An 11870-nucleotide genomic window follows, 5' to 3' on the forward strand; every position below is an offset into this window, starting at 1 on the left:
GGGGCCCATACACCTTCAAAAGCTGTCTGGAAATGTTCGTGTAGCCAACAGCTATTCTGCCCAACTGCCAAATACATGCACACTCAATTGGGCCCATCACACATGTGTTTTAATTACAGAGAAGAGGGATTATATGATTTCAATGGTGGGTATTTTCATAAAATTTTCCAAGCAAATATACTATGTAGTCGATGTATAAGTCAATTGTAGTGCTCAGACCATAATCACAGTAAATTATACAGTAGATCAAGCTGAAGATGAGCTACTATGTTGAATTGACCTGTCTTCTTTTTTGCTTTTGTAAATAACCAAGCAAGCAAAAAATTGCATGAACATATTTTATTACCACTGAGAAACCAAAAGCATCCAGTAGAGAAAGAAAAAAGCTAAAATGACCATACGGCTCAAATCCATCAATATACATACTCTATGGTTACGTACGGTACATATTACTATTCTGTCTATGTATGCTATGAAGTAGCTAACCATTTTAAGATTCTGAGAAATCATTAGGAATATTCAGTCCAATCCTATGAGTCAATATGTGTAAAGTCCATTAATACTGCTTGAGACATTGTCTCAGTATTTTAAGCTATCCTCAAATCTACAGAATTCTCCTTTTTTCCATTTAGAATTATTTTCCAATAATTTGCTAAAGTATATTGGTTTTATCATACAATAAACGGCCTACTCTTAAGAGTTATTGAAAGTTGTCTTTTGTGATAGCGAACCACAAATCCACTGCATAATTACAGAATTGGATGATATAAAGCAGGCTTCTTGCAGATACCACTACAGGGAGCTAGGGAGCTTTCTGCATACTGTAGGTAAAATAATAAACCTGTATAGTTCCCCCCAATGGTGGCTGCAGGAAGAATTTTACATTTTGGAATTTTACAAAACTTTGTAGGTTTTATCTCATGTGGATTCATAACGTGCATGGTGCCAACAGAATAGGTAGAAAACAGAAATTAGAAGCTAGGTTCAAAGCCATATTCTTTACAGAAGATAATGGTGTGCATTTTATCTTCAGTCTTTCCAAAAGCTTCTAACACTTGCTGCTGTGATAAGATGCTAGAGAAAGAAGAAAACACAAAATCATTGTATGTATGTAACTAGCAAGCAATGTGCTACTTATTAGAAAAACTGTTGCTTAAAGGAGTTGATTAAAAAATACATAGCAAATGCGATGAGGTCTTAGACATGTACAATTCTTTTTCAATACTGCTATATGAGTATATGAGAATAATGGAGACAATTTACATTTTCTTTGTAACCTACCTACATATCTACAGTATATATTCCATTACTATGTAGATCATAACTTACCCTCTTTATGCCATGAACTGTGAATGTGAGCTGGAGCCCTAAATAAAGAGTAAAAACATTTAGACATTACTAATACATAAACTACAAACAAATTATATAGAGGCTTATATGAATACTTTTGGTACAGTCATGAAGCCTATAGGCTTGACTAGATGAAACCCAGGTTAAGGATGTACATACACCCTCAATAGCTTTCTGGAGATAGCTGACTGGTATCTCAGGAGTCAACTTCACTCCTGGAATCTAACTACTGGGCTCCTTGCAAGAAAGCTGTACACATTGTAAGATGAAAGCTCTCACAGCTGAAGAATGAAATCAGATAGAAAGAGCAAGCCAATTGGAAATTTGCCTATATTTATGCTAATTAAAGAAATGTAGTAATGTATAAAAATAATTGAGATATTAAGTTCTCTAACAGATTGTCCTTAAAGATATGCAATGAAGACACTACTGTATAGAAACAGTGGTCTCCAAACTCGTACTCTCCAAGTGTTGCAAAATTACAGGATGGCTGTCTGATCATCCTGAAAGTAGTAATTGTGTAACATCTGTAGGTAACTTATACCAAATGTTCAGTGATGCCAGTACTGTGCTTACTTGATGTCATGACCATCTAGGAGACGTTTGTAGGTGGCAATCTCCATTTCCAGGTGAGTCTTTTGATTCATGAGAAGTTGGTATTCATGATTTTGACGTTCTAAGTCAGATCGAATCTTGGCTAGTTGACTTTCAATGTTATTAATCATCCCTTGTAACTGGGCAAGCTGGGAACTAAACGCTGTTTCCGTTTCTTTTAACGTGGACTCTAGAGCTGATTTCTAAAATGAGAGGAAAATTACTCTATAAATTGCAAACTACAAACTCACGAAAGACTTAACAAACAATAAGCATGAAGATGTTCACATTCATGTAAATGAGTCTTCGATCCTTCTCAAATGGTTTGACTTCTTGCAACAATCCCTTTCCCTATGGTTTATTATGGCCTAAGGATGACATACAGTAAATGGCAAACCCCTTTTTCAGCAAGAGTCCAAGTCAAGATATTTTGCTTGGTCACTTCTTAATTGACCAGTGCCTCATTTGAATAGCTGGCATGTAATTCTGTATGATTGAATAAAATGTCTGCCCCCCTTAAGACCATGCACATGCCTAGCTAATGCTGATCCCATCTATGGTCATACCAAGCTGAGTTGGCTTTCCAGTTCAATTTCCAAGGTCTGTACAGAGCGCTTCAGGTCGATGAGTTCACTATTTACAGACTGAGGTTGTGCTGCCCCTGAAGACATCTCTTGGTTCAGCTCTGCCGTCTGCAAAGAAAATAAGAGAGGTAAGGGTTCATTTACTTCTGAGGTTAAGCAGCACTTCTAAATTATAATTTAGACCTTAGTCAGTAGCTATCCTAGGGATCACCAGTGTTTGCTAAATACATTTTGGGATGACATCACACTACATGGTATCTATAGACTGGCACCGCTTTTGCAACCCCTTCTGCCCCTGTCACTACACCATTGATATTTAGAATGAATTATACTTACTCTGTTTAGGAAAATGCTCTCCACCTCCCTTAAATTTCGCTCCATCAGGTTTTCATATTCTTCTCTAACTCCAGATAGGGCTCTGTTCAGATCTACAGCTGGAGCAGCATTAAGTTCCACATTGACTCTGGCTCCCAGTTGTGATTGTAAAGAATTGATCTCCTTGAATTAAAAAATTGCCTATTTTGGTAAGATAGGCTGAATTCACACATCCATATTTTAAGGTCTGTATATAAACCGCAATGACATGGATGTTCCCAATTCTCCTGACTTGAACTAACAGTCTCACACAGTCTATGACTACGAGAGTGTTAGTTAAGGGCAAGAGACCCACAATCGCTCCAAGCTCTGCGATTCGGAAATAAACTATGTAACATAGACATGTGAGCTCAACCTAAAGTATAGTAGACATAATAATAATTGGAATCGATAATTGGTCCAGTAGATAAGATAATTCTTTGAACTGTAGCAATTATATGTGCAATTGATCCACCAAATATTTGTAGGACGGTAAGGGCTGTTACAAGATGGATGAACTAAGCTAATAATTTGCAGGAAAGTGTATGACCATATCTTTAGGGGAATTCTTTTAATTACTTGAGTAGAAGCTACTTGATTTAGAAATGCTGTTCTAAAATATATATGAGATTCCAATAATATGCCCTCTTAATAGTTATTTCATGATTCAGTCCCTAGTGATGGCGGCTTAAAATAATCTCTTATGTAGATGACTAGTCAGGCTACGATGACAAAAATGTCCCACAATTTGAGTGGACTCACAAGCTGTATTGGTGTTAGAAGATTCTCACAAATCTCTGTAACATTTGTGGCTTGGACCTTTTGGTCAAACTATCACTTTACCCTGTCAGGGAAGTCTGACTCTTTCGCAGTCTAACATTGGAGAAAGTAATGATTTTCTATATTGAATTTCAACATGTCTCTTCATTAGTTCACCAAATTTGTCAGCCTGTGACTTCCTTATTTCCCTCTTCACCAGTATGACCATGCATGTTTAATATCTGAGATCATTAATCCCTAAAATCTAGCTAAACACTACTGATTATTGACAGGACAATAGATTGATAACTTATTGCCACAATTACCTCATCTTGTCTGCTCTTAAGTTGAGTAAGTTCTTCTTGGAGGCACTGAACTTCTGATTCCAAATTTCTTCTTTGCATGTTCAGCTCCTCCAGAGCTCTTTGAAGCTCTGCAACATCTGCCTCAACATTGCACCTCAAGTTGCGTTCCATTTCATACCTTTTGTAGACATAAAGAATAAAGCGATAAATATATTTAATACCGTTATAATATGGAGTTCTACTGTTATAAGAAATGTGATTAATTTGGTTTTAATTATGACACAACCGCAATACTTACTTGTTTCTAAAGTCATCTGCTGCCAACTGTGCGTTGTCTATCTGTAATATAATCCTGGCATTCTCCACAGTGGCTGAGGAAACCTTCAATGAATATAGATAAATGATTGATATACTATACAATAGCTTACATTTTATATCAAGAATAGTATACATATGAATGACATATGAGTGACTTCATTGTAATCATACCTGATTCTGAAGCTCCCTGATGGTCCCAAAGTAGTTGCTGGAGTCAGGCAAAGAGCTGGGCGCATTGCTTGCATACCATTCACAAATTTTCCTTTCCAGTTGAGCATTCTCTTGTTCTAGGGAGCGCACCTTTTCCAAATAAGATGATAATCTACTGTTGAGGTGTTGTAAGGTTTCCTTCTCATTAATATCAAGAAAACCAGAGTGTTTCCATCCATGATGACTTCCTGAGCTTTTGATATGGCTCCCATGACTGTGGGTGTTATGATTGTGGTGACCTGATGGCGAATGGACAGAAAATGTGAGTTTTGGGCTTCCATGAGCAACGGGAACTTTGCAGTGACCACCATAATGAGAAATGGAGGAACTCTTCTGGTGGATCTTATGGATGCCTCCATGGTGTGAAGAAGCTTTAGGATAATGGCAGATCCCCATGAGAGATCTGGAGGAGGAATGGCTGATCCCGTGGCTCATGATTATTTCAGGCTGTTCTAGAATGGACTCAGGCAATGGATACAGCTCCTTTTCTCTGTGAGGCTTTTATATGTAGAAGAAATCATTAAATGTCGTCATTTATTGGGCTTCTCTTGATTCATCATGGTGTGGCAAATCTAAAGAAGCTTTATCAACAAAGAAATTCAGGTTAGGGATTAATGAGCAATGTGGTTCTGAGTTGGAGAAGCTTATTAACTTAAAAATTACAGGACATTGCAAACACCTTAAATGAGAGTCACTGTTGTGCTTGAGCAATTCATAGACATTAAATTAAGTTTATTGTAGCTGAACAATGAGAAAAGATAAAATTGAACACAAGCATATTCATATACTGTACATAAGGTACTAGCCCAATAGACCCTTCAGTACAGTAGTAATCTCCACTTTGAATAAAGGCAATGAAGAGACTGGACCCCCACATTTGCTTGAGCACTCCACTTATATCAACATACGGAAAAAGTAACCATAAACAAACAGTCAATGACTAACCTGTTGGACACACACAGTACGGCCCCTGGAAGAAGCCTACGCGAAACACGTGTAGGGGCTGCCATACTCCACATATTCACCACGGCTCACATGGGTAAGGTGCAGTCATTGACTGTTTGTTTATGGTTACTCTGAATGAGTCCTTTACATGGTTGAGAGTGCTATCATTTAACTATACCATGATTAATGCTCTTACTAAAATAGTGAACCTGCAACCTTTAGCTGTATAATTTTGGTGATATGTGGGGTAGTTTGTTACCCGTACCTTTGTATTACTGTGATTTTATTATTTTTTGTGTAAGCCAGGCTTGATAGCCTAAAAATTTGTTGTTATCAAAATAAACATTTACCTTTTATCAAAACTATAAGTGACAGCGGTTGGACTCCTTTTTCCGTATGTTGATATATTACATGGGAGTTGTTTCTGTCCAGATTTGGACATATATGTGGCTCTGTTCTAATTTAGTATAGCACTCCACTTATAGTAGACATGTAGAGTTGGAGGGATAATCTTAACAGATACAATGGTCACATTTGTTAAGGAAGTGCTCAACTGTGGGGTTCATGCTTTCAAACACTGGATTCCATAATTTTAGAAGCAATCCTTGGAAAGGAGTTGCATGCCAGTTCTTAGTCTGAAACTTGCTTTCGGAAGGTCTCTGAAGAAACTTCACTTTCTTGGATGTGTTCCCCATTGTTGTTGTAATTGATCCATACATCTGTCACCTCGTCTCCCGGTAGTTACCTGCACGCAACCTCCGATCCTCACAAGATTTCCTTCTCTACTCCCTTCTTGTCTCCTCATCCCACAATTGCATACAAGATTTCTCTCGTGCATCACCCCTACTCTGGAACTCTCTACTACAACATATCAGACTCTCGCCTACCGTCGAAACCTTCAAAAAGAACCTGAGGACCTACCTTTTCCGACAAGCCTACAACCCGCAGTAACCACCAATCGACCAAGCCATTGCATGACCAGCTCTACCCTCACCTACTGTATCCTCACCCATCCCTTGTAGATTGCGAGCCCTTGTGGGCAGGGTCCTCTCTCCTACTGTACCAGTCGTGACTTGTATTGTTTAAGATTATTGTACTTGTTTTTATTATGTATACCCCTCCTTACATCTAAAGCGCCATGGAATAAATAATGCTATAATAATAAACAATAATAATAATAATAATTGAGCTTTAGGACAATTCATTAAAGGACAGGAGTCTGTTTCTGCACAGATAACGTGAGAGTTGTACACTGCGTAAACAACCTTTCTTCTTCTTTTCCATTCTCACCATTGCTACAATATTTATTGCCCAATTCATTAAGATAGGCATTTTGTAAGCCATTCTAAAAGGGGATGTCTACTGCTGGACAACCCAAGTTTATTCAATTCAGGACAGCAAATAAAATAAAAACAGTCCAAACTCACATTCTATAGTAAAATGTTGGCTTCGCTGTTCCCAGAAAGTGGCAAAACTTACAGGCAATGCTGCTTTTCAGCTGCAGCTTTTACTATTTCATCAGAGCGCACACTGTGATATTGATGACAACAAGTCATGTCACTCTCTGGGAACAGTGTCATTCTCATCGACAGGAGTGATTGTCGTGCCCCCACACCCGAAGGAGCTGATTAAGAACATTTGGCGTCACTGGTATGAATTTCGGTGACCCAAAAAGGCCATCTGAAATAGCAATGGCAAGGAATAGAGATCATTACTTAGGGCAAGACAGCTTCATATTAGCGATAAGAATAGACTATTTCTTGCTTGGAGGCAGGATTACAATGACAGGTGACACATCTATACACAGGTGATGATACAAGATTCACTAATCTCAATTGGTGATGTTACAGCTGATCAATGACCTTTTTGCGTGTCCATTAGATACAATCCAAAAGTTAAGGTCAGAGTTTGACCATTGTAGCATTATACCCATGGTTATCCCTGAAACAACAGGAACTTAAAGGGAACCTGTCACCTGAATTTGCCATGCGCTGTCGTGTACTCCGGAGGACAGAGAATGAACTTCAATCCAATATTGCGGCCAGCATGCAGCCAGCGGGTAAGGAAAGGGTGAATCAAACACCCGAAAACCCCACCCATATGACCCAAAAACTGGTCCCGCCAAATTCAGGTGACAGGTTCCCTTTAAAGGGTCAGGTTATTTTTTTTTCATTGGATACTAAAAGTATACTGAAATAGGGCTTAGGAAACCTTTCAGAATATGTAACATTTATTGCTGTGAGTTCAAATAAACCAAATGCTACCAGGACTAAGAAAGCTGCAGTGTTCAAAACACGTTGTTTTTTTTCATTAAGGGTATTCACTTCAACTTTTCACAAAATTTGTATATTTTTTTAGCTTTTTTAATAGAATAAATACAATTTTAGGTTTATATATACTGGAAGCTGGATCCTTTACCTTTTTTGAATGTTTATTGCTGAACCTTGTGTCTTTTTATTGTAAGCACTGGGGATTTCAGCTGGGTAATTAAGAACACATTTTTTCCATATTGGGTCAGCTACTGAAGCAGCCAGAGAAGAGTAGCTCAAATCCTAGATCCAGCATATAACTAAATGGAAATCGTCTTCTTTGGGTTATGCTCACCTTGAGCTTTGAAATGAAGTGTTCTTTTTTATTTTGCAGATGTCCTGTGGTCTGTGGTTTGTGTATTGGGCAACTCATGTATACAATCTGGATGGCCAAGAATCTTGACTTAGTATCAGAAGTTTTGTGTTCCAGAATGTGGAGGTATTCTGAGGAGTTGTTCATCTATTAAAATCCTAAGTGCTGATATAGGACATTTAGTTCAGCAGAGGTGTACAATCCATACCAGGATCTTTATTTTCTGTGGATGGAATTATTTCCATTTATGCAATCTCATTTAAAAAGCATGACCTTTCTGATTTAGTGCTCTAGTAAGAAATAGTTCCCTGAGTGACCTAGCTTGGGACAGAGGATGCAGGTGTAGTTAAAGAGGTTGTCTACTACTTTAACATTGACGACCTATTTTTGGGATAGGTTGTCGATGTCCGATTGATGGAATGCTACACCCCTTACCCCTGCCGAACAGCTGTTCTCAGTGTTGGCAGCAGGAACTTCTCAGTTACAAAGCTGCTTCGTCTACTGATAGTGCCCACAGTCGGGTATGGCACATCCGCCCCCTATTCAAACCAATAGGGGTGGATGTGCAACACCCGGTCTCGGAAACTAAACAGCAGACGGCGCTGCACTGTGCAGTGCTATAACTGGTTAGTTCCGGCTGACGTTAACACCAAGAACAGATGGTTTTTCAGGGAGTGCTGGGTGTTGCACCCCTACTGATCAGACATGGAAGACCTATGCTTGGATAGACCATCAATGATAAAGCTGTGGACACCCTTTTAAAGAAAATTGAAGGATACTTGATTCCATACTTTCATGTCTGGCATTCTTCAGGTTGAGTTTTTTTTCATCTAACAACTTGAGAGTGATGTTTAGCACTACTGAGACCTTTTGGGGTGTGTTTGATTGAAATGTGGCTAGATATCTCCCCTACAGACTTATACTTGTTGGATGGTGATTCTAATTAAAAAAAAACATTGTGGAGTTTAAAACTGAATTGCTCAACTGGAGGACGATGGCAGACATAAGAATGACTAATGGGACATAGTTTGTATAATTTGGTTGAGTTTTTCTTAAAAAAAAAAGATTTTATTGGTATTTATAACAAAACAATATAAACATCAAATCAGCTCATTAATAATGTTGACTGTTCAGAAACTTGGCCTAAGAACAAGCAAAAGCACATCTCATAAAGTCCGGAACAGTAAAAAAAAGTGATGGGACACACCATATAATAGTTAAAATGTTTTGTGGATTCACGCTGACTAGATGTCACTCATAGTATATGCATGCTAATATTCATATATTCGTTAGAGAGGAAATGGGAAAGAAAGGGACAGATTAGGAGTGTAGCTCAGTGCTCACAATAAAAGACCTGGCAAAGGGAGTGTATGTGACATAATCATCTCAAGGGGACCAGATTAGGCTTCTTTCACACTTCCGTTGGTACGGGGCCGTCACGAAGCGTCTGCGTGACGTACAAATGGATTTGTTTGCTTTTACATTTCCGTCTGCGTTGCCGAGCAGGAAAGATCGTGAGCGCGATATTTCCTGCTGGGCATGCGCAGTGTGAAACACTGGATGCGACGTATGGAAAAACGTTCCCTTAAACATTTTTCCGAGACGACAGTCCGCCAAAACCCAACGCATCCAGTAGATGACGCATGCAATGTATGGCCATACGTCGCAATGCGCCACTAATGCAAGTCTGTGGAGAAAAAATGCATCCTGCGGGCAACTTTGCAGGATGCGTTTCTTCTCCAAAACGATGCATTGCGACGTTGGCCAAATGTCAGAAGTGTGAAAGTAGCCTTACTTGGAACCTATCCAATGTATTTTGTAAAATAGCTGAAAATTTCTCATTGATCATGTACCAAGACAGATGTCTCATAACTAAAAAAAATGTGAATCATATAACCTGACACTGTGCACCCTTAAAGGCAAATCAAAGAGGACCCTGAAACTACCTTGCACAATGGCAATAGTCAAGTACCACTTGGTAAAAACCTTAAAGGGGTTGTCCAGCCCATGGAAAATATTCAGTGAGAATTACAGCTTGCCTAATCCTCCTAGTTTGTAATCAACACAGCATTCCGAGAGAGCACATCAGTGGCTCTCCAAACTCAACATGGCGTCCCATGTTAATTTTGCATTGAAAAGTCAAACGGCGCTCCTTCCCTTCCGAGCTCTCCCATGCGCCCAAACAGTGGTTTACACAACAACTTTGGGGGTCCAATTTCTTCTCTTACCCTTGGGAAAATAAAAAATTGGGGGTGACAAATCATTTTTGTTAAAAAATATGATTTTTTATTTTTACGGTTCTGCATTATAAACTTCTGTGAATCACTTAATGGGTCAAAGTGCTCACCACACATCTAGATAAGTTCCTTAGGGGGTCTACTTTCAAAAATGGTGTCACTTGTGGGGGGTTTCAATGTTTAGGCACATCAGGGGCTCTCCAAACACAACATGGCGTCCCATCTCAATTCCAGTCAATTTTGCATTGAAAAGTCAAATGGCGCTCCTTCGCTTCCGAGCTCTGCCATGCGCCCAAACAGTTGTTTACCCCCACATATTGGGTATTGGCATACTCAGGACAAATTGTACAACAACTTTTGGGGTCCATTTTCTCCTGTTACCCTTGGTAAAATAAAACAAATTGGAGCTGAAGTAAATTTTTTGTGAAAAAAGTTAAATGTTCATTTTTATTTAAACATTCCAAAAATTCCTGTGAAACACCTGAAGGGTTAATAAACTTCTTGAATGTGGTTTTGAGCACCTTGAGGGGTGCAGTTTTTAGAATGGTGTCACACTTGGTTATTTTCTATCATATAGACCCCTCAAAATAACTTCAAATGAGATGTGGTCCCTAAAAAAAAATGGTGGTGTAAAAATGAGAAATTGCTGGTCAACTTTTAACCCTTATAACTCCCTAACAAAAAAAAATGTAGGTTCCAAAATTGTGCTGATGTAAAGTAGACATGTGGAAAATGTTACTTATTAAGTATTTTGTGTGACATATCTCTGTGATTTAATTGCATAAAAATTCAAAGTTGGAAAATTGCGAAATTTTCTAAATTTTCGCCAAATTTCCGTTTTTTTGTGGACAGTGTGTTGGAAGTGCTTGATGGAAGAATACTGAATGGGGGTATTGTGGGAACCCCTGGGTCTAGATATACTGCTTTGTGGTGATTTCTGTGGAAAAGCTTTGATTATCATACCGTAATGGGGAATTTGGTTGCCACCAATGTGAGGGGAAAAGAACTGGATGGTACTCACAACGCTCTATGAGAACTGAATGTGGCTCTCAAGGTCCGAAAGGTTGTGTACCAATGGTCTATAGGTATCTCAACAGTTGCCCACTCAGTAATGACCATTTTTCCTGCAGAATAGGAGAGATTGGAAATGGTACACCCTTGTGAGGCCAGTGAGAACACAAGACAGTGACATGATAGGTTAAATATTTTTAATTTCGGTAGCTTAAATTACAAGAAGGCATTGTATGTACTTGCCGAAAACACATTTAGCCAAGTCCAAGAACTTGCTTGTTGCCTTTATTTTCATTTTTTATTTAATGCTTAATGAGTTAGTCTTCAATGAAATTGGCTATTGGAAAATTTTTGTGTAAAATTTTTGACCACATAAATATTTGCCACCTAAATAGAGTTTGCAAAAGATCTACATAGTAACAAAAGCTAATGTGAAGAATGTCAGTATAGAACTCATCAGCCAAGTTATTGGAGAAAAGCTGGTCCCTTTTATACAAGTTTTTCAGAATTTCTATCAATAAGTCTGTTTTGGATGGCTCAACCTCTAAGTTAGAACCTTAATTGCTATAAAAAAGGAGCAT

At 38.5% G+C, this 11870-nt stretch overlaps 1 protein-coding gene across 1 annotated transcript; it reads right to left on the minus strand.

The window, feature by feature from the left end:
* Positions 1-354: 354 nt before the first annotated feature.
* On the minus strand, positions 355-4909 carry LOC143765619 (keratin, type I cytoskeletal 19-like). The gene is made up of 8 exons (XM_077252463.1): positions 4436-4909; positions 4245-4327; positions 3968-4124; positions 2865-3026; positions 2511-2636; positions 1927-2147; positions 1330-1367; positions 355-1074 (listed from the first exon to the last, which is right to left on the minus strand). The coding sequence occupies exons 1-8, from the start codon at positions 4907-4909 to the stop codon at positions 1049-1051; spliced, it is 1287 nt and encodes a 428-aa protein (XP_077108578.1). The 3' UTR covers positions 355-1048.
* Between the last annotated feature and the right edge of the window lie 6961 nt (positions 4910-11870).

The sequence above is a fragment of the Ranitomeya variabilis genome, chromosome 4 (genome assembly GCF_051348905.1).
Source record: "Ranitomeya variabilis isolate aRanVar5 chromosome 4, aRanVar5.hap1, whole genome shotgun sequence".
Taxonomy (NCBI): Eukaryota; Metazoa; Chordata; class Amphibia; order Anura; family Dendrobatidae; genus Ranitomeya; species Ranitomeya variabilis.

Excerpts from the sequence above, each read along its gene's own strand:
- LOC143765619 (XM_077252463.1), bottom strand. The coding sequence starts at position 4,909 with ATGAGCCACGGGATCAGCCATTCCTCCTCCAGATCTCTCATGGGGATC. Across the intron at positions 2,637-2,864 it reads AGAGCATTTTCCTAAACAGA|ACGGCAGAGCTGAACCAAGA; the intron begins GTAAGTATAATT and ends TTTTCTTTGCAG. Across the intron at positions 1,368-1,926 it reads CTAGATGGTCATGACATCAA|GGCTCCAGCTCACATTCACA; the intron begins GTAAGCACAGTA and ends CTCTTTATTTAG.